Below are 19539 nucleotides of genomic sequence, written 5' to 3' on the forward strand. Positions count from 1 at the left end.
TTAAGTCCGACAATGACCATACACCTTCGACTAGAGCAATCACTGTGATGCCAGCTGAGGCAACAGTGTATGCCACCAAAAAAAAATGCAAACAATACAAGACAGGACAAAACAGTCTGCTTCAGGTCTTTTTTCTAATGCACCAGATGGCAGCAAATTTGTTGTTTCGTGGTAGTGGTATCTTTTCACGAAGAGAAGAAGGTTTGGTTTTTGTCACACCTTCTCTGAGCTACCAATTAGCATCTCAAACTCTGCAGATTCATGTTCATTCAACCAACAAAAAACATTCAAGTGCTAAGCATACAATCTGCAATCAGCCTAGTATGCATCAAAAGAGATCACTACAAACGCAAATTGAGCTGCAAATAGTGTGCGAGTGTTCAAACCCATGTACAAGTGATGCAACAGGTCAGTCCCCAAAAAGGACTTGGGGTGAACTTGGTGGACTTGAATGTCAAAGCTCCTTCAACTTAACAAAAAAAAAATTCCGTCGTCTAGAGGTCGGTAAGGAGGGTGGAAACGAACATATTCATCAGGTGGAAAGCAGAAAGAATTTCTGAAGGCAAACGAAATTTTTCCCTAGAGAATGAACTGTTACAAACATTCTGATTGAACCAGAAACAGGAATGCAATCAACTGCAATGTGACCGAATAAGATTACCACAGCGAATTTTCTGCACCAGCTCAAAAGACAGACATGGCATTTCCTCGCATGCATGCATTGCAATCCAACATGCAACACCAAGCACACGACACATCGGTCCATTAAGTTGCCGAAACATTGTCTACTGTCCTACCCAAAATTTGAATTTTCCGAAGAAATTTTACTTTTTGGTGAAACTGGATCATCTGTCGTTTTCCCACTGGCATCACCAAGTTGGCTTTCACTGCCATTGAAATGAGGTCAGATGTGCGAATTATCTTACACCGAAGTAACGATTGCGAAATGATGATGCAAAATAAATTACACAAACACACAACATAAAAATCATCCGCAAAGCCCAGGTCGCTCATTGCTGTGCATTCGACACAATAGCAAACTTTCTGCAAGAAAAAAAAAAAAGAAGGACGAAGCACAACTGGTGTCTCTAAAAGCTTTCCTGCAAGCTCAACAGTGATCCTGCATTTGTAACCCAGACAGTACACAATTGTGAAACAATGCATTGTAGATAAAAAAAAAAGAGGGATATTCATAATCGATTACACCATATTTACAAACACAGAGGAGCTGACCGCAAAAGTAATCCAAAGTTGTCTGAACGAGTTGTCGGCAGCCGCTACAGAAGAGAGAAATATGTACATTACGAAAAAAAAAAAAAAAAAAAGAACTTTGCATACTTTAGGAATGTGTGACCCTCGAGGAACACAAACATGTCTTGAGAAGAGTACAGCACGCGCTTTGGTAATGACAGACTCGCATGCGATCCAATAGTATGTCGGCTTATGCTCTCACGATACAAACAGATTTCTGGACAGGACGGGCACGTAGCACGTTTTCCTGCCGTCGCATACGGGTCTGTGTCGCGTGCTCCGAGAACATAGCATTTGCCTCAGACTTTCTGAAGAGAACACGACTGCCAGGAAAGTGACTTGAAAGTACCGTATTTATTCGAATATAAGGCGTTCTTTTTTTCCCCCAAAATCCCTAGTTACGAAGTCATACCCCCGCCTTACATTCGAAGCTCAGAAATATAATTTTTTTTTGCCCCTCCAAACTTTTTTGCCTCTCCAAACCGCCTTATAACCGAATAAATGCGGTAGTAGTGCTCCCCGATGGACAGGTTGGGGGGCAGGATAGCAGGTTTGTCGGAAACAACCAAGGAGCCAACGTATGAGAGTGAGCATATTGAGTGGCACTTTCAAAACTGGTTTTAAGAAACAAATGCGTCGGAACTTTTTACCTGACCACATTGCAGGACTCGCGGCTGAAGACATGGAACTTGAACCTTCTTTGGCACTGGGGTCATTACGGCCTTGGTTTTAAGCAATTTGAAGTAAATTTTACACTGTAACCAAATTAATGGGTGCTGAATACTGATAAAATTTCAAATTTTAAGTGTAGACATTTACATGCCGATGAGCTATGTAGCTCCATCAAAAGTATGGCCACCACAACCAAGACGCACGCATGCAACTTACCAAGCAGCTAAAAAAAAAAGCACAAATAAAATACAATAACAGTATTTGGGGGGTTTCGCATGCTGAAACTACACATGGGCTGTGAGGTGCGCCACAGTGGAGGGCTCCGGATTAATTTTGACCCCCCGAAAATCTTTAAAGTGCATTTGAATGTATTTTACTACTAACTTGTGAATGTATTTTACACTGTTGGAAATAATAAAGAATTCAAATTCAATGCACATTCACAATGTCAACACATGGGCGTTTTCGTTCTTCGCCTACATCAGATAAATGGCCGCTACGTCTGATAAGCTCGGCCAACAACTCCGTTCACACCACCACTGCGCTAGAAATGCTCTGCTTGAGAGAGAGTCCACAGACAATTCTGTTTGTGTCTTTTGGACACAAACAAGGTTCAGGCTGGCTTGACTTCCCCTAAAGGCCGAATAACTTTGTTGTAACTGAACGCTTGTCAGTATCAGTTCTCTCGGCTTTTGTTCAACAACCAACAGTGCCTTGTTTCTCGCGAACATGAACAGTTAAAGCTGGCATTTCTCCCTGCTTTGCCCCATCAATTTTTAAATGACATTAACAGCACATCACAAAGTTCCCCAAGTAAGCCGAGGCCCTATTTTCAATTTTACTCGACCATCGCTAGCTTTCCAAGTGCCTCTTCTCCTGGGCCTTCATTTTTGTTTCAAACATGAGAAGAAAATCAGAGAGGTCTTTCTTGTGCCATCTTGATGTGATGGCACCCAGGCACAATGGTAGAGTTGCCACCTTTCACCGGAAAAAAAAAAAAAAAAAAAGAAAGGCCGTTCGGGGGAGAGGGAGGGGCGTGGTATTTAGAAGGTTGAATTTGCAGTGAAAAAAAAAGAATCCATGTTTTATGACATGCAATGCCATATGCATTGTAGCATTTTCCTAGAGAGGAATCAACATAACGTTTGTACTGAAAGTTACTGAAATTTTGGTTATTGCTCTGAATGTTCTGCCCTGAAAAGAAACCGCACCTACTTCATCCATTAAAAGCTCTTTTTTTGCATCTCGCCCGCGCTCGCCCGCATATTTTCTCTGCTCGCGTGTCTTTGTGCAGCTTACCGACACCTATTTATCGTCGTAGTTGCTGAATAAACGCTTATAAAATGCCAAACAAATAAATAATCGCGGCACAATGGCCAAAAAGCCGGCCAATGATGGCCGGTTTTAAGTACGGACCGGCAACCGGCCCGCTGTCTAAAAAACCGGTCGGGTCGGTCAAAAACCGGGAAGGTGGCAACCCTACACAATGGCTCATCAAGCCCCGCGATCTATAGGCAGGGCTTGACGACCCCAGGGCCGCTTTCCAAGGAGGTGCTGCCACCTGGGAGCAGATGTACGAAATACACAGGCATGTGCAAATGCAGTTGTCGGCCGCCTGGCTTCAGGCTGATTGCACTGATATTCTCTAACTTTACCGTTGGCTGTTGCATATATACGTGCTAGTGGTAAATGGGTACTGTAGGCTGTTGCGTTCACCCGCACGTACACATCTTTTGATTGCGCTCCCACGAATGGTGAAACATTTAAGCAGGATCAAAAGTGAAGCAAAGCTTTCCGCCTGCTGTGAGGCATCTTATCTGGTAATGTTTGCTAGCTGGGGTTTGCGCCTTTGAAAAAGCACGTGACAAGCGAAATTTTTCGCTTACATTTAATTTATGTCTCGGCTGCCACAGTGTTTCAGATAAATGCATAGCCAAGCTCCATCAATCGTGAACTTTAACCTTTGCCCAATTTCAGATAACTAGACTTTGTAACCTAATCAGCTCTATTCCAGTCATGAAAAACGTCTTTTAATTATGAGGGGCTCACCTGTCAACATTTCTATGGGACTTCATGACCCACAGGCTTAAAAGCTACCGTGCACCTATACGGAAAGATTGGCCGATCCGTGAAGATGCTGCAAACGGCCTAGTCTGCTTATTTCAGAAATGTCTCACTTCTGTACTGAAATAAGGAAATAAAACTCCTGCTTGTTTGACAGCTAGCGCCATCTAGTGAAAACTAAATGAACTGAAATGCATTTCGTGTTTATTTTTGATTCAGTAACGAAGCAACGTATTTCTAAACAAAGCAAAGTAGGCCATTAGGAACATTTTCACACATCTGCAAAACTTTTTGTTTTGGTACACGATGCTTTTTAAGCCAGTGGGTCACAAATTTTAAGTCCCACACGAATTATCAGGTGAGTCCCCCTTAGCCAAAAAATGCCAGATGTCGAATTTTGTGCTACAGTGACACAATAGCAGCCAGCAGCACTAAAGACATGGTTATCAGTGCGTTGCATTCACAGCAGTATTAAAATGATACGATCATATGAAACTAGAGGCCCCACGATAATCACCGAGTCACATTTCATGACCATGGCTTTGGTCGGCAACAGTCAATCACACAGGCAAGATTCTGTGACATTACAGACACCCCATCAGAAATGTGCCGAGGGGGTCTGCACTGCTTCACGTTTTATTTAATATTTCAATTATTTGTTTGAAGTTTGCGATAAAATTGGTACCACTGTTATCGGGATAAACCAGACTTTTTTTTTTTTATGAACAAATTTCGTCTTTACTGTAACTGCCAGAAAAAGATTGTAAACAACGCCAGCAAACAGTAAAGCTTACTGCAATGAACACGAAGGACCGTTCCAGTCGCACAATCCTTCCGACGTATCCTGTTGCTATACCACTGAACCCTATTACAGCCAGATTCTGCTCGGAACATTCTAATAAAATGCTCGTTTCATTTTTTTGCGTGCCTTCTCTGTGGAATGGCTAGACTTCTAGGGAGATATCCCTAGAACCTACGTACTGAAATTCTCACACTGGTTTTTAACTTATGAATACAGGAACTGCAGCAGTGCGTAATGAACTGTTCCAAGGATGCCCATGCGCTTGGAACAATTCAATCCAATAACAGCCATGACAATTTTAGTACAAACTTCAAATCATTAGGCTACATAACAAGAAAAACTGGTGAAGCAGAGGCAACCTGCAAGCTTTTTCTCACACTGCCTCTATTATGTCACCAGCACTATACACTGTTTCATAAATAGCATGCAATGCTACCAAGGCTAGAGAGCGTAACAGGGCATCGTTTGTGACGGGAAAAGTAATGTGCGACGCTGATAAAAGCAACGAAATTGCAAATAATGTGAACACAATTAGTATTATAATTAGGATTTCGTTACTGCTGTCTGAACCGACTAAGGCTACGCGCATTTGCTGCTGCAATATTTGACAGCCTTTTGCTTTCAGTGTCTGTTGCAAGAGGAACTCGGAGATTGCACCACGTGTCGAAGTGGAGTCTGGATAAAGGCACGCCTAAAATTAGAGCAGACGTATTCAGTTTCACCACTTCACTTTCGTCTTTTCCGTCACTTATGTAGGCAGAATTATTTTTCTATTTTCTTTATTTTCAATCATGGTTATGAAAAAAAAAAATTTATCCGGAAAAAAAAAAAAAAAAAAAAGAAAAAGGAAAGAAACCTAGGCTCTGTTTCGAATTTCGGTTCTTGAAACATGTTCTATTTCCTGGTGCACGCCTCGTACCACTGAGCGACGACATGAGGCCGAGTTTATTTGTTTATTTCTGTAAATTTGTTTATTTTCTTTGCTGCGGACACTTCCGTAGCACCTTCCACTGCATTGCCAACTAAGCACGAAACAAAGTATAGTTTCTGTGATTGGCAACTGCTGTCAAAAGCTACCGCCGATGAGAGGATTATGTCATCGTAGTGGTGACCGTAATGTGATTTTAATATGATTGTAACGGGGTTAACACCCCGATTGCTGTCATGGCACTTCCAAGACCTTCAAAGTATCAATATTTGTGATCTTTTTCGGCTACAAGAGTGTCCTTGAGGGCCGGAGTTATCGAAGATCAAGTTAAGTGCGTCATCGAAGGCTAATTCTTTTGAATAAAACAAGCTGTGGACGGTGTATTCTTTGATCTGGGAATACTGCAACCGAACATCTTTGGAACTACACATCTTTGGAACTACACATCCTGACACCAGTTGCTTGCACATACCTTGCACAATGAACTCGCAATTTCCATGCATTATTAAAATAATAAATGGCGTTACTATACTTCAGCCTGATGACAATTCACCTTGGTCAGCTCCTTCTCGAGGTCTCCGATTTTCTTTACCTGATGCCCTACTGCAGGGTCCCACATTTCAAAAAATGTCTCCGTGAAGGTTGACAGCAAACAAGCGGTAGATTTCGGCAAACGGTTCTCTTCAAACTTTTTCGCAAGCGATTAACACCAGGCAACCTGCAGCCATTGTCAAGAAAACGACCCGCAGAACTGAACATTTCATGCGTTGGTATTACGTGTCCCCAAATTCACTTTCTAACAATTCTCCATCGACATATGAATCGGGAAACACTAAATAAGAACTAATTGCTATGGAACTCAATGTGCAAATGCTCAGGGGCGTCCAGCTGCACACTATATTCTCTCGGCACAACAAGCACATGCAATCACGTAGGATAATACTACTTCACCATTTGTGCGTGCTTTACAGCAGGCATTGTTAATCTCCCCCCTGCACATGCCCGTACAATGAGTTTCACGTCACCAAGGCTGCGAGCGCATCCTGCATCACAGCTGGCACTGATCTCGCCGGGCTCACATTTGAAAAGCAGACCAGGGAAGGCAACACGCCGAATCCGTAAGCGACAAAGATGATTTTTAAGACACACAGACAGTGTCTTCAGAGAACTTATTCTCCGAGTTTTCAAGTCTCTGCCAAATTCATTAGTGACAAAAACAGGTTTTTAAGACGGCAACCAGACAGTGTCTGCGGGGAACTTATTCTCTTAGCTTTCGAGTTTTTGTGGGTGGCGCAGTCCAAAAGCTGCAGCATCGGTCATGCTAAGGCAAGACTAAGACTGAAGAGGCTCCATCCCAGCGAGCCGTTTTCCCGTCCGGAGGAGGGGGAGGTGGCATGGCGGCTGTGAAGCACCGCGCGAGGGGAGGGGCGGGGAGGGCCCCCCTCAGCACTCCTTGGCGTGCCTCTCGAGGTGTTTCTTGAGGTGCTGCCGCAGCACAAAGCGCTGTCCGCACACCTCGCAGCCGTAGTTGCGCACGCCCGTGTGCACCAGGTTGTGCCGGTTCAGGTTGCACTTGAGGCTGAACTTGCGCCCGCAGATGGTGCACGCAAACTCCCGCGGCGTTCCCGCGGGCCGGTTGCCTGCGCTCCCGTCGGCCGACGGTCGCCGGCCGCTCAGCGCCAGCAAGTCGTTCAGGGCCGTCGTGGACGAGTCCAGGCCGGTGGAGGACGACGAGTGCTCGTCATTGCCGCCACCGGTCAGGAAGTAGTTTAGGGACGGAACTGGGGCGGACGGGTGTGGGAACAAAAAGAAGAAACGTACGAGACTGTCGGGATCAAACGGGCCATCGACAAATGCAGCAAGGCATCACATGGAGCAACTACTTCAACACCTGACAGTACTACCACATGGTCAAGAAATTAACGACCTGCACACCTTGGCACTGCATAACTGCCAGGTTACTGCCCTGCAGTGGCTCCCGTCTCTCTGTGGTGTGGCTGGCAACAATAAAGTCGACCAGGCTGCGGTTTCCGCGCACTGCAGCTCGTTTATTACCGCAGTGCCTTTTACAAGGCCTGATGGAGCGGCTCTTGCTTCCTCGGTCGCTAAGTTCTCTCAGCGGTCACTCTGGACAGACCTTAGCAAGACCTACATGCGGCTGCACCTAATGACGGCAGACTACAGGTTTCGCACCCCAGGTGGCCTCAGCAAGTGAGATGAAGCTGACCCGCACCAGATCTGGCACAATGGGGCTTACACTAAGCATTTCCTTTTTAAGCTTCACTAAACTTTCTTTCCCTGTGCTAAACCGAGAATGGGCTTGATGTCCTCTATGCAAGGACATCAAGCACATTCTCTGGCGTGTCCTCACTACAAACTTGAACGCGACATCGCTTGCACAGGGAGCTTTACTTCTCAACGTGGCAACCGAAGAGGTGAACACTCTCTTAAAATGCGATACCTCACTCGTACCTGCCAAACGATTGCATTATCAGAGGAGTCCCGACTTGGTACACAGAGGAGCAGCTAGTTGCATACCTGAAGCCGCAAGGTGTACTTCAAGTAAGGAGAGTCCTCCGTCGTATCGATCGTGAGTCTAGGGAGTGGAAAGCAAAGCCCACGGACTGCGTGGTTTTATCGTTTGTGCCCAACAGTGAACGACCTGACAAGGGTTTACGAGACACGAAGTTGTTGAATATACTGAATCGCCTTCTCGCTCCTTCAAGTGTCAACGTTACGGTCACATCGCAAAGATTTGCAAAGGTGAACAGCGATGCAAGCGCTGTGCAGGTCCCCATGACTTTAGGAGTGCAAAGGAGACATGGTGTGTGCGAGTTACAGTGGTGACCACCCTGCGAGCTTCGGTCGCCGTCCCTTCCGGGTTAGTGCTCTACATCGGCGTATGACATTTATCTCGGGTCCTAAAACACCACCAACAACCGATGTTCGGCGCCCTTGTAGAGACGACTTCCTTCCCCAGCATGACCAGAAGCCTGCTAACGAGGCAGACGATGCCCAAACTTCCAAGAGTCCCCGCAAAATAGATCAATGCACGGTCTTCAAGGGGGCCGACGATGACCAAACTTCCAAGAGTCCCCGCAAAACAGATCAACCAAGTGTCATCAAGGGCAGTCAATCATCTGCGGAACAGCTTCCGTCGGCACCGGTGCAACGTTGGTAAGAACCCTACGCCGGTGTCGTGAAGATCCAAAGCACACAAACCAAGGAGGCCTATGATACCTGGGAGGACAAAGTGGATGACTGCAAGGAGATTCTTCGAGTCCTTTTTGCTGCCCTGCGGTCTCACGTTGCAACTATGCCTCCCAGCACGAGCAAGACTGTGCTTGAAGCGACACTTGCCCTACAATTTGTGCTATTAAGTAGCTCAGAGCACCCTTCGATGCAGCGCAATGCCTTCCGAGAACAAAACTCGCTCTTCAAAAGTGCCCTTCATTTTACAGTGGAACTGTGCTGGCCTATATAGTCGTTTATTGGAGCTAAATTTGTTTTTGAAGGAATCCCCTATACCAGTATTCGCTTTGTCAAAAGCAGGATAACCCATGAAAAGGCTGTTATCTGGCTACGTGGGTTATAAGAACGTCTGCATTCCAACTTTTCCAAATGGTAGTGCTGCTTTACACGTTTGGCGTGGTATCTCCCACGTATCTTTCTAGCATTCGCTTCTAGTGGGTTCCTTCCCATGACGGGGTGCTTGAAAACGAAGCCGCGGACAAGTTGGCTCGTGAAGCGACATCTTGTACTCGTTTTCTGAAAGTGGCTCCATACGATCAGCGAATCGTAAACACCATCACTAAAGAACACTTCAGATCTCTTCGACGACCACAACACCAACCTGGTGTCACCAAAGGAATGAAGAGGACAGAGGCATCCTTACTGTTCCACATCCGGACCCACTCAGCGCGGACACGGCGTGGCTTCGTAAGCTGAACCTTGTCCCCTCACCTCTGTGCGCGACGTGTTGTGTTACAGGTGACATCGGACATTTTCTTATGGACTGCCGAGAGCATGCAACGTAGAGGTTAGCTTTGTTTACAGAACTTCGAAGGAGAGCCGCTCCGCATGACTCGTTGGATGATATAATTTTTCCTATAGGCCATTGGATCACCAGGAGAGACATTTGGCACCTGATCCTCGAGTTTTTAAGTGACACACGCCTCAGTGACTTTTGGTGAGTTCCTGGGCATAGAGGCAAGAAGGTGGTGATCGCGGGAGCAATTGCCAGCATATCACGCAAGTCTAGATCCACCTGCTAACAAACATCATCACCACCACCACCACCACCAATGTTTCTCTGGAACACTAGACTTGGCAGCGCATTGAAAGCGCACTGACTGATTGCGCGTGTGCTTCTAGTGTGTGTCCGTGTGTTTGAACAGTCATGTGTACGTGAGAGATCGTTTCATATCCCCTTCCCCCCCATCTGGTGCAGCAAGTCAGGTGGCTAGTCTGGCTGACTTTGCCAGGTCATTAAAGAGCTTCCTCTCTCCCTCACCAGTGGACCAAATAAAACATAGGTTCAACCAAGACTTCACTTGGGCAGTTTAGTATACAAGAAAATTACAATGACAAAGCAAGCACTCCTTATGGTGTAGCAATTGCAAAAGCATTAATGTCTGAGCATGCCTTCTTACTAAGATCACCTTTTGACTACAAGGTTTAACGCGCCTATGCGCACGGGCGATGAGGCGCGCCGTAGTGGAGGGCTCCGGATTAATTTTGACCCCCTGGGGATCACCTTTCGCACATTTTTCATCTTTTCTCTGTTACCGTGACTCGGAACATGCCTGCATCCACATCGCCACGCAAAGAGAACCTTTAGCTGAAAGGTACCTAGCTACTCATTCTAATTCCCACCTCTATGCCCAATGGGTATGCTCACATTACTTAAAGGAGCACTTAACGAAAATTTTATGGTCCATTTTTATTTTGCTTTTATTGATGCTTAGTGGTCTGGTGAACTCGACACAACACTTTAATTACTTCAGCGCGCGATAATTCATTACATTAAACAGCCTCAAAATCATTCGTTTCGATTTCCCGCGCTTTCAGCCCGAAACGCGCATATGACAGAATACCGGCATGACCTCACCGCTTTGTGCGGACGTCAAAACACTGCGGAGGCTGGTGAGGGTGATGTTTCGACTGCGCCACCGCCGGAGCTGAACGGCTGAGCTGCCTGAAGGTGCTAGGCCTACCTTTGCTGCGGAAATTCGATGACCGCTTTCAATAAAAGTCCTGATGGCGATTTCTATTGCGATTCCGGGCTGTATTATGGCTTCCTTTCCTGTGTGTGGAACTTTATTTCTGCCAACAGTGCCTTCCTGGGCAGCGGTTATGCCTGTAGCTCTGGCTACGTGCACGCGTCTGTGAATGCGCCGGCGCTCAGTCGCCGCTCGCGGGGCCGCGCGTGTGAAGTGACGTCATGAGTTTTTGACAAGCGCTGTCCGCGTCACTTCTTTTGGCTACCCTGGGATGATGTCGCACTGATGTCCATTTGCTGAGTGCCGCTCCGCACGCTGTTGCGTCGGCGTGATAAATGAGATCCAATTAAAGTATGTTCTTCGTGTGGCAGGCCGCTCATATTTCAGCCAGGGTATCCTGTTGAGCAAAGGAAGCGATCTATGCAGTAATATTAACGCCGAAAGTTGGTGTCAGTGCTCCTTTAAGTAAGCCTCAGAACATGTCTGATGTTTTAAAGCTGTAAACGGAAATGCATTACCTAAGTTTACCTTTTGCCAGCTAAAGTCATTGAGCTGGGGTGCTTTCATGTGACCTGTTGGGCTAGTTGGTTGGGGCATCCAAGGAGAAAACAGCGCTACAAATGCACCGACTCCCTAATGTGAAATTTGTGCACAGCACGAACTGCATGCAGTCTTCTCGGTCACGGTGCACATCTGCTGCGTCTCAGGAAGTGATTGCGTGATCAGTGGACGCACGGCAGTGCCCGCTACTGTGCCGTTATCTCGCAGCGCGTCGCCGTCACCAAGCATGTTGTTGTAAACTGTGTTTGAACCTCCCCCGCTAATGCCACGTGGTTCGGATAAGTGGCGAACGGAGGAGCGTCTGGCAAGTGTGAGGGGGAGGCAGTGAGAGAACTGATGCCATAACAGCCGCCCTCCCGCTCACACTTTTGTGAGATACTCCTCTCCGTTTCTTTTCTGCCTTCGGTCCCTCGTTCACTCATTTGGTTATGCGGATATCAACGCAGCTGGCGCCAAACCCCGGAACCAGGTGCCAAGGTGCTGCGCGCTAAAAATGGGACGCAAACAGGAGAAAGGACGGCGCTACTCCCAAGTACCCATTCTAAGAAAACGATGGTGGCTTAAACAGGTTTTCTATGAATGTGTTCATAGAAAACCTACGTTGTTTTCTTGGAATAAATACTTGAGAGTAGCGCCATCCTTCCTCCTACTTGCGTCCCATTTTCAGCGCTCTTTTCTTCTAACTGGGGTATTGTTGGGGATGTGGGCCAGCCTTACGTTACGGAATCCCCGGATCCGATTCCCATCCACACCTGAATTTGTTTAACTTTCTTTCAGCTCAACTGGCCTGTTTCTCAGGGCCAAAATATCATAAGAGCATAAATTTTACGCAATGTTTTTATATATAATCTACACGTTCCGAAGAAATTACTATTTGCAAAATATCACAGTCCTATCATGAATACTGACTGAGCTGTACACTACAAAAAGTTCCTTACATGTCCAGTTTTGCCTAGATTTCTGAACTCCTTGACCAGTTCTCTCAAAACTTTGTCTCTTCTGCCATGAAACGAACCACCACCCACAGCATTTGAGGATGCAGTACTCAGATGTGCGTCATTCTTGCTGCATTCAAAAGCCAATCAACTGGACAGTGTACTTTAGCAAAGCGGAACAAAGTGGAAAGCCGGGCTACTTGAAAATGGTTCATGACTGAAACTGCACACAAAAAACTGGACCAAGAGAAGAGAACACACACAACGCAGTATACTTGGACAGTGTACTTTAACCACGAAGATGGAACACAAGTCAACATAAGCATAAAATATTCTGCCGTTTACTTGACCAATAGATTAGTAATTTTTTAAATGCAAAAGGTAAAATTACAGCTGTGGTATACATAGTTGCACTCTCTGGTCCTCATACAATGCAAACACGTATAAAGTAAGTGAGCAGACGGATGTGACATAACACACTACATAATTTAAAACTTGCGCTGCATAGACAATCACTGATTGCATATTTGTTCTCAGCCCGCCAAAAGATGCTTTGCAGTAAAATTAAAGTACGTAGGTTAAAGTAATGGCATCAAGACGAAGGTCTACCCTTAAAGGGGCACTGACACAAAAATTTTGCATCTTGTTTTTTTTGTTGCGATAAGTAGCTAGTGACCTACTTATAACCCGTAGAAACCTCATTTACTTCAGCGTGCGACGGTTGTTTAATTAGAGGCATTTTCAATGCGGCCAGTCGCAGCTTCGGTTTCAGCGAGTGCCGCGAAACGATGGATTTTGTGGATTTTGTGTGAACAAAGCTGACCACGTGACCGTCGGAGGGATATCACAGAGCAGAGCCGCCGTAACACTGTCGAATCCGCATCGATGGCAGTTTCTGCGAATGCCCCCACGTACTGATCTCGTGAGGCGCTTAATTAAAAAACGACCGTGGATGTGACGCAGGCGCTACGAGTGCAAATGCTACCGCGGCTAAAGAACGACGCGCGACGCTCAAGATGGTGGGTGGCAAGACGCGCGCTGGGAGCGCGCGTCTTGCCACCCACCGTCGCCGATCTGCCTACAGGTAGGCCGATCTGCCTACAGGTCCGCCTACAGATGTGTTCGGCTAAGCACTGCAGCGGATATTCGAGTGCCGCTCTCGTAAGCGGTGCAGATGACCATTTTTAATGCAACCCGCCATCGCATCATTAACTCCTTTCTCATGTAAGCCACCATGGTCGGGATTTGGGGACAATTTCGTGCAGCGGTAACAAGCTATCACTCGAGCTACCTGCGCCGGCCTGGGCCACTTCGCGGCCGTGGCCGCCGCCTGCACAGCGACCATGCGGCTAGCTCAGTGGGCTTTTCGTGCCTCCGGCGCGTTTTTGCATCCAATGGTAATAAAAAGTAATAGAAACAGAGTGCCTGGAATCGCTGTAGAACTTTGGGCGCGGCCAGCTGCCCGATGAGCTGACTAGAGCCACAGCGCCTCCGCCGCCAACGATCGGGTCATTCGTTCTCGAGAGCAGAAGCTCTCGAGAACGGAGGGCCGCTCTCCAATTGGAGGGCCGCCCTCCGGCCCTCCGATTGGAGCGGTGAGCCGGGCGAGCCGGCGAAAAACGCCGGCAGTGCGGAAGCGGCAAACACAAACTCGTGACGTGTTTCGATGTTGTTTATTTACAAAATATCTGCGGGATGTTGATTGCGCGTGGTCCTCTGCTGGCTGCTTGGTTGCATTTCGCACACTTTAAAATTGACTTTAAATATGTTCTAGGCTGTATTCGCCGCTGATATTTTGCAGATGATGTATATGTGTTCCCACCAATCTATCTCCAAAGTTATCTCGCCTTCAAAATTTTGTGTCAGTGCCCCTTTAAGGTTGCTTTGGTGAATCCCAGGCCTGAAGTATTCAGATCGTGAAAGCAGCAGAGAAAAGCACCCAACAATGCAATGACACCGTCTTGGTAACAGAGAACTGATCCGCTGCATTCTAGGTGATGCCTGCAGCCCACGATAAGCCACTAGAAACACTGGGGCCAGATGCCAATCAACACACGAAGGAGATGATGGGAACAGAAAAGGCGAAGCACTCACCGTTATAGAAGGGGAACTCCTGCCTGCACAAGGCCATGCTTGCATTGCCTACAAAACACACCAGACGCATCAGTGGACGCACCGACCATGTGAGGGGAAGGAGGGAAACGGGGGATTTGAAGGGGAGGGAGGGAGTTCGTCTAGACAGCACAGAAAAATTCAACCGCGCACGAATCGGGGAAGACGCAGAACCTTTTCACTTCAGCGACTCCCAACAGAACAGGCGCAGCAACACCAATTTTTGATTAATCTTGAGAAGTTCAAACTTTGGTGAACATACAGAATGACAATACTATGCTGAAGACCTGATATCACACTTCTGTAATTTTGAGATTAAAACCAAGGGTTTAAACACACTAGAACAATGCCTGGGCCTCTGAAGTGCAGCGTGTATTCCAGATGTAAATAAAAAAAGTACAACCGATGTAATACAATCAAACTTGCAACTTGTACGTGGCAAATCGGACAAATCGTTTGAAAAGTTTGAAATTTTAGGCTTGAACATGGCCAAAAACAGCCTGTTAGAGCTCTAACATAACAGAGCCCGAGTACGGCCAAGAAACGTTGAGCGAAACAGGATGCCAGCATAACCATGAACCGGGTGCAAGCATGGTCAGAGTGAGCACCAAAGCTGCGCTCACATGACATGTGAACTGCACCCGCTCTATTAAGGGCAGCCCAACAATAAGTACTAACAGTGTAGGAAGGGAGAACGGGAAGAAAATAGGGCTGTGAAATTATTCCACAACCCTGAGCTCCGAATCGAACATGGCTCTGCTCAATTTTGAGGCCAATTTTGAAGCCAGCATTATAATTTTCACACGCTCATAAAGTGCTCAGCTAATAATAGTGCAATAACCAAATGCCACTGTGACGAAACATTACTTTCCAAATGCTCAAAAAGCACAGCAAAAACAGTTTTTTTTTTAAATTTCAGTGGAATGACAGCAATATTCAATGGGCTTTACTTGAGTGAGTCACGAGTTATTTGTGGCCCTACATTGTAAATCATTACAGCATAGGCTGTGCACCATTTCTCAGTATGGTCCCCTGGACGTTCAATGTTGTAGTGTTTTACAAGTGTGTGCTAGCACACGAATATACAAAAAAAATGTTTCACGAGTCTTGAAACTAGGTACACAATGCTACTCGAGCGCCCTTGACTTAGTTGCATGTAGCCATCTTTCGACCACACAGCTTGACTAGATTCACTGTTGAACCATTCTTCACAATTATGGCAATGTTGTTGGGGCTCAAATGTCAGTTTTAAATGGACCTAGGTGTTGAAGTAGCGGTGCATATACAGCTGCAGGAAAAATCAACACCTATTCCAATGCACACTTGCGAAATGCTACGAGAGAAAGCAAGGGGACTCAATACTGGAAAACAATGCACTATACTCGGTTACAACTCAAGAACGGCACCACCTCATGTAGCGTATCACTCAGCGAAAGCGCCGGATCCGTGACGTCAGTGCGCGCGTTTCGAAAGGGATTTGCTATGAATGCGTGATATCGTCTGCCTTGTCTCACGCAGTTTGTTTGTCGTCACTGGAGTCGTTTATAAGCATATTAAGTCCAAAAAATCACGGGAACGGCTCACGTCATTTTCAAAATACTCCCAGGTAACGCCCTACTTGCGCCGCGCGGAGAAACATCCGGCTACGGTGATAAGGCACAGCGGCAACTTCCGGTGCTGTTCTTAAGTTGTCACCGAGTATAGTACATTCTCTACTGTTGTCACAGAAAATTTCAATTGAATTTAAATCTAAAAACCTTCATTCCTCATCTAAGCAGGGGAAGCTGCGACTGAAGGCACATAGACCTTTAAGAATAGAAAATTAAAGCTAACATTGGACTCAAGCAAATAGATCTGAATAATGCTGCTTTCCTCATTCCTAATCTCCGCACCAGAGGACGGATTATATTATAAGCGTGCTGCTTGGCTCATATTCGATTCGGTTCCCTCGAAAGCCATAACTCCCACCATCCCCGACAAAGTTTCACGCATGCGTTACACAGAGCCTTCGCGATCGCGGAGACGCGCACGTGGCATCACGGTAAGCACGGTCACAGTCACAGGTCGAGTGCATGCACAGTTCTGAGGTGCTTTTGGAGGTGATGCTTGAGCAGGAATGTGCGGCCGCACTGCGCGCACACAAAGGGCCGCAGCCCCGTGTGGATGAGCGTGTGCTTGCGCATGTTGCTGCGGCTACTGAACGTCTTGCCGCACGTGCTGCACGCGTTCGTGGCGTTGGCCGCCGGCTGCTGCCGTTGGGGCTCGAGACCTGCAAGGCGGTTCGTTACGAGTCAAGCTGGAGCTTTTGACCGGCTGGCTACGAAATCCCCACCCTTGGGCTTTGTGCCACCATTGACAAGAAATCAGTGGTCAAGAACAATTCCACACTCCACTCCACTGGCTACACACAGCATGGCCAAGGCTATGGAGGGCATTTGGCAATCTGGCTGCAATCCATGCTCCTTCATGACCTGTGCAACCACTCCCCCATCGTACGCCACTGTGATCATCTTGTGTGCGCACAGTGGTCTCCATAAACACTGCAGCTTTCAGTGCTTGGTGGAGTCCTAAAACCACACACAAGCACAAGGACTCACGTGAAAGGCAAACACAAAACATTTTTGTTTCTTTTAAAAATGCCTTACAAATGTGCAAAACCATTAATCAAAGAGCAACAAAATTGCTCGATGCCTCGCCGTTCCCGCCAGACATTTAATGCTGCCCGCCAGGCGATAGTGTTGCTGTCACGAGTTGTTTGGTCTCATTCAAAAAAAAAAAAAACCACTGGAATAAAATTTTACGACCCATCTTAAATACGGTCATTATTTAGAGCCTCCCCAGCAATGCAAACAAAACAGTTAGGCCCTTTGTAAAAGTGACCCATGCGGGCAGTATATACAAAAATGCTTGAACAGGACATGTTTTCACCCACTGACAAGTGCATACACCCTACAGACTAGCAGATTCAACAAGTGCTTTAGGATGCCAAGAATATGCATTGGCTTTTCGGCCATTCCTAGGCAGATGGGAAAGTTTTTGGAAAATCATGCCCAGAGTCACGTTTAGAAATGCAATAAAAATGCATGCAGTGAAAGCCAGCACGTATGCCGAGACGTAACAAGTCCGTACGGCCCAGACTACATTTTCTTACCACCTGGAACTGGCGGCAGGACTGGCAACTCCAGCGGCAAGCCTGCAAAAAAAGAAAACCCCACTGCTAACCAAGTTTCTCAACGTGCTTTCGAAATCAGCTAGATATCCATCCACATCCACACTTACGGTGAATTAAGGTGAGACAACTTAAAAAACTTGTAAGAAAATATTGATGTATGCAATGTGACAATGCATAAACGTTTGAATGTCCAAGTTGGACACAATGTCTAACTGTCCAATCATGGTGTATATCAAGCCAACAAAGCACTCGATGATGTTGAAGACATGATGTAGATGGGAAACCAGTGAAAAGATGAAGACAGGATGGAAAGCAGAGCGTTGGTGCTTGGTTAAAGGGCCGGGTGAACACTTTCACTCAATGGTGCAGTAGAAGAGGGAGTGAGGTAGGAAATTTGATAGGAAAGATGTGTGTGAGTGGAGAGAGAGAGAGAGAGAGAGAGAGAGAGAGAGAGAGAGAGAGGGAGGGAGGGGGAGGGGGGGGTTATGAAATATATCTAGTTTTGACAGAAATGTATGTGCACTTTTGCCCTCGCATGTGTACCATTATCTTGATCACGTTATGACATGCTTTATGCTGAGCAATCTTTATGACAGCTGTATTACCACTGATTTTTTGTTGTTGTTAAAGTATGCTTCTTGTTACATTTAAGAACTGCACAAACCGTATTAAATGATGCCATGCTTAATAACAATTCGCATTTAGACGCAATTGATCAGGAAGACGAGCATTCACGCCGACAGACGGGAACTGCGTCTTCCGGAAGAATGATCATCACACGCAAAGGTCACAAACACGGAGGATCTGACCCCACCTGACACAATTCATTAGCATTAGTTTATCAATAGGACTACAGCAGGCTGGAATCACCGTGTACTTCGGCTGTCTAAGCAGATCCCTCGTTAATATGAATGAGCTTAGCAAGAACAATAAGGGAGTACACAATTTTTGTTTACACCCGCTCCCTTGCAAATTTCTTGCCAGAAAATGTTACCGACGCGTCGTTTGGGCTCAGATGGGTCCACAATTGTAGCAAACGAAAGCCGTCGGTAATCTAATTTTCGATAATCCGATGGTGGAAGCATTACTGAGCAAAACAACAGAGCAACGGCAACAATACGAGCGGTGTCGAAACACCCACTAGCGCAAATTGTTGTCGCGCAGGTGACCAGCACAAACAATATAAAACACAGGATCACAAGCGCCACACTGAAGGGTCAGTTATCACAGAGTGTACGCTCTCGCACAATCGCAACAGGGCACGTAAAGTTGCTTGCACTGCACTTGCAAGTTTCAAGCATTTCGATCTTCGAATAAGTCTCGACGGCGGTGACAGCGCCGGCGTCTGCGCACTCCGAGCGAGCTGCGCTTGAAAACGGATGTTATCACAGGTGGCACCCAAACACTGCACACGTATCCCTTTACGTCCGGAAGCGCAACGTTATGACACACAGCAGCAAACCGTACAGATTTGAACGTCACAATTTCACCACAATGAAAAAGTTACACTTTTCTCGCAAGGTTTTTCCAAGCCGCTTGATTCACTCAGTGTTGCTAGTCGAATAGCGCAGCGGAATGTATTCGATGCAAAAATGCAACAGCATTTTATTATAAGCGTAGTCGTTTACTTAAGTTATCTTGTAATTAAACAAAAAATGTGCGTCATAATTGGTGTATTTATAATTTTTGCTTAGCTGCGGTGTTAAATATATAAAAACGAAACCGAAACCAAAGGTACGGTGTTTAATTGCTCCGTGATCATACCCGGGTACAGAGATTTATACAGCCCCCCCCCCCCCCTTCCCGAAAAAAAAAGATTC

At 46.4% G+C, this 19539-nt stretch overlaps 1 protein-coding gene across 3 annotated transcripts; it reads right to left on the reverse strand.

Moving 5' to 3' along the window:
* Nucleotides 1-216: 216 nt before the first annotated feature.
* Nucleotides 217-19262, reverse strand: LOC144175914 (uncharacterized). Of its 3 annotated transcripts, none has more exons than XM_077704989.1 (4): nucleotides 18861-19262; nucleotides 17702-17740; nucleotides 14530-16816; nucleotides 217-7498 (listed from the first exon to the last, which is right to left on the reverse strand). In XM_077704989.1, exons 3-4 carry the CDS (start codon nucleotides 14597-14599, stop codon nucleotides 7161-7163), a joined length of 408 nt encoding a protein of 135 aa, XP_077561115.1. In that variant the 5' UTR covers nucleotides 14600-16816; nucleotides 17702-17740; nucleotides 18861-19262; the 3' UTR covers nucleotides 217-7160. The 3 variants fall into 3 exon arrangements, with proteins under 3 accessions (XP_077561115.1, XP_077561114.1, XP_077561113.1); XM_077704988.1 differs by having other exon boundaries at nucleotides 17699-17740; XM_077704987.1 differs by having other exon boundaries at nucleotides 17699-17740; nucleotides 18718-19262.
* Nucleotides 19263-19539: the final 277 nt, after the last annotated feature.

The sequence above is a fragment of the Haemaphysalis longicornis genome, unplaced genomic scaffold, assembly GCF_048455015.1.
Source record: "Haemaphysalis longicornis isolate Haplotype H1 unplaced genomic scaffold, Haemaphysalis longicornis Haplotype H1 scaffold_3, whole genome shotgun sequence".
NCBI classification, from domain to species: Eukaryota; Metazoa; Arthropoda; class Arachnida; order Ixodida; family Ixodidae; genus Haemaphysalis; species Haemaphysalis longicornis.

What these genes read in the sequence shown, in the direction of transcription:
- LOC144175914 (XM_077704989.1), bottom strand. Translation starts at nt 14,599, where the DNA reads ATGCGTCTGGTGTGTTTTGTAGGCAATGCAAGCATGGCCTTGTGCAGG. An exon ending in GGAGTTCCCCTTCTATAACG is followed by an intron (nt 7,499 to 14,529) that starts GTGAGTGCTTCG and finishes CGTCCGCCCCAG; the next exon opens with TTCCGTCCCTAAACTACTTC.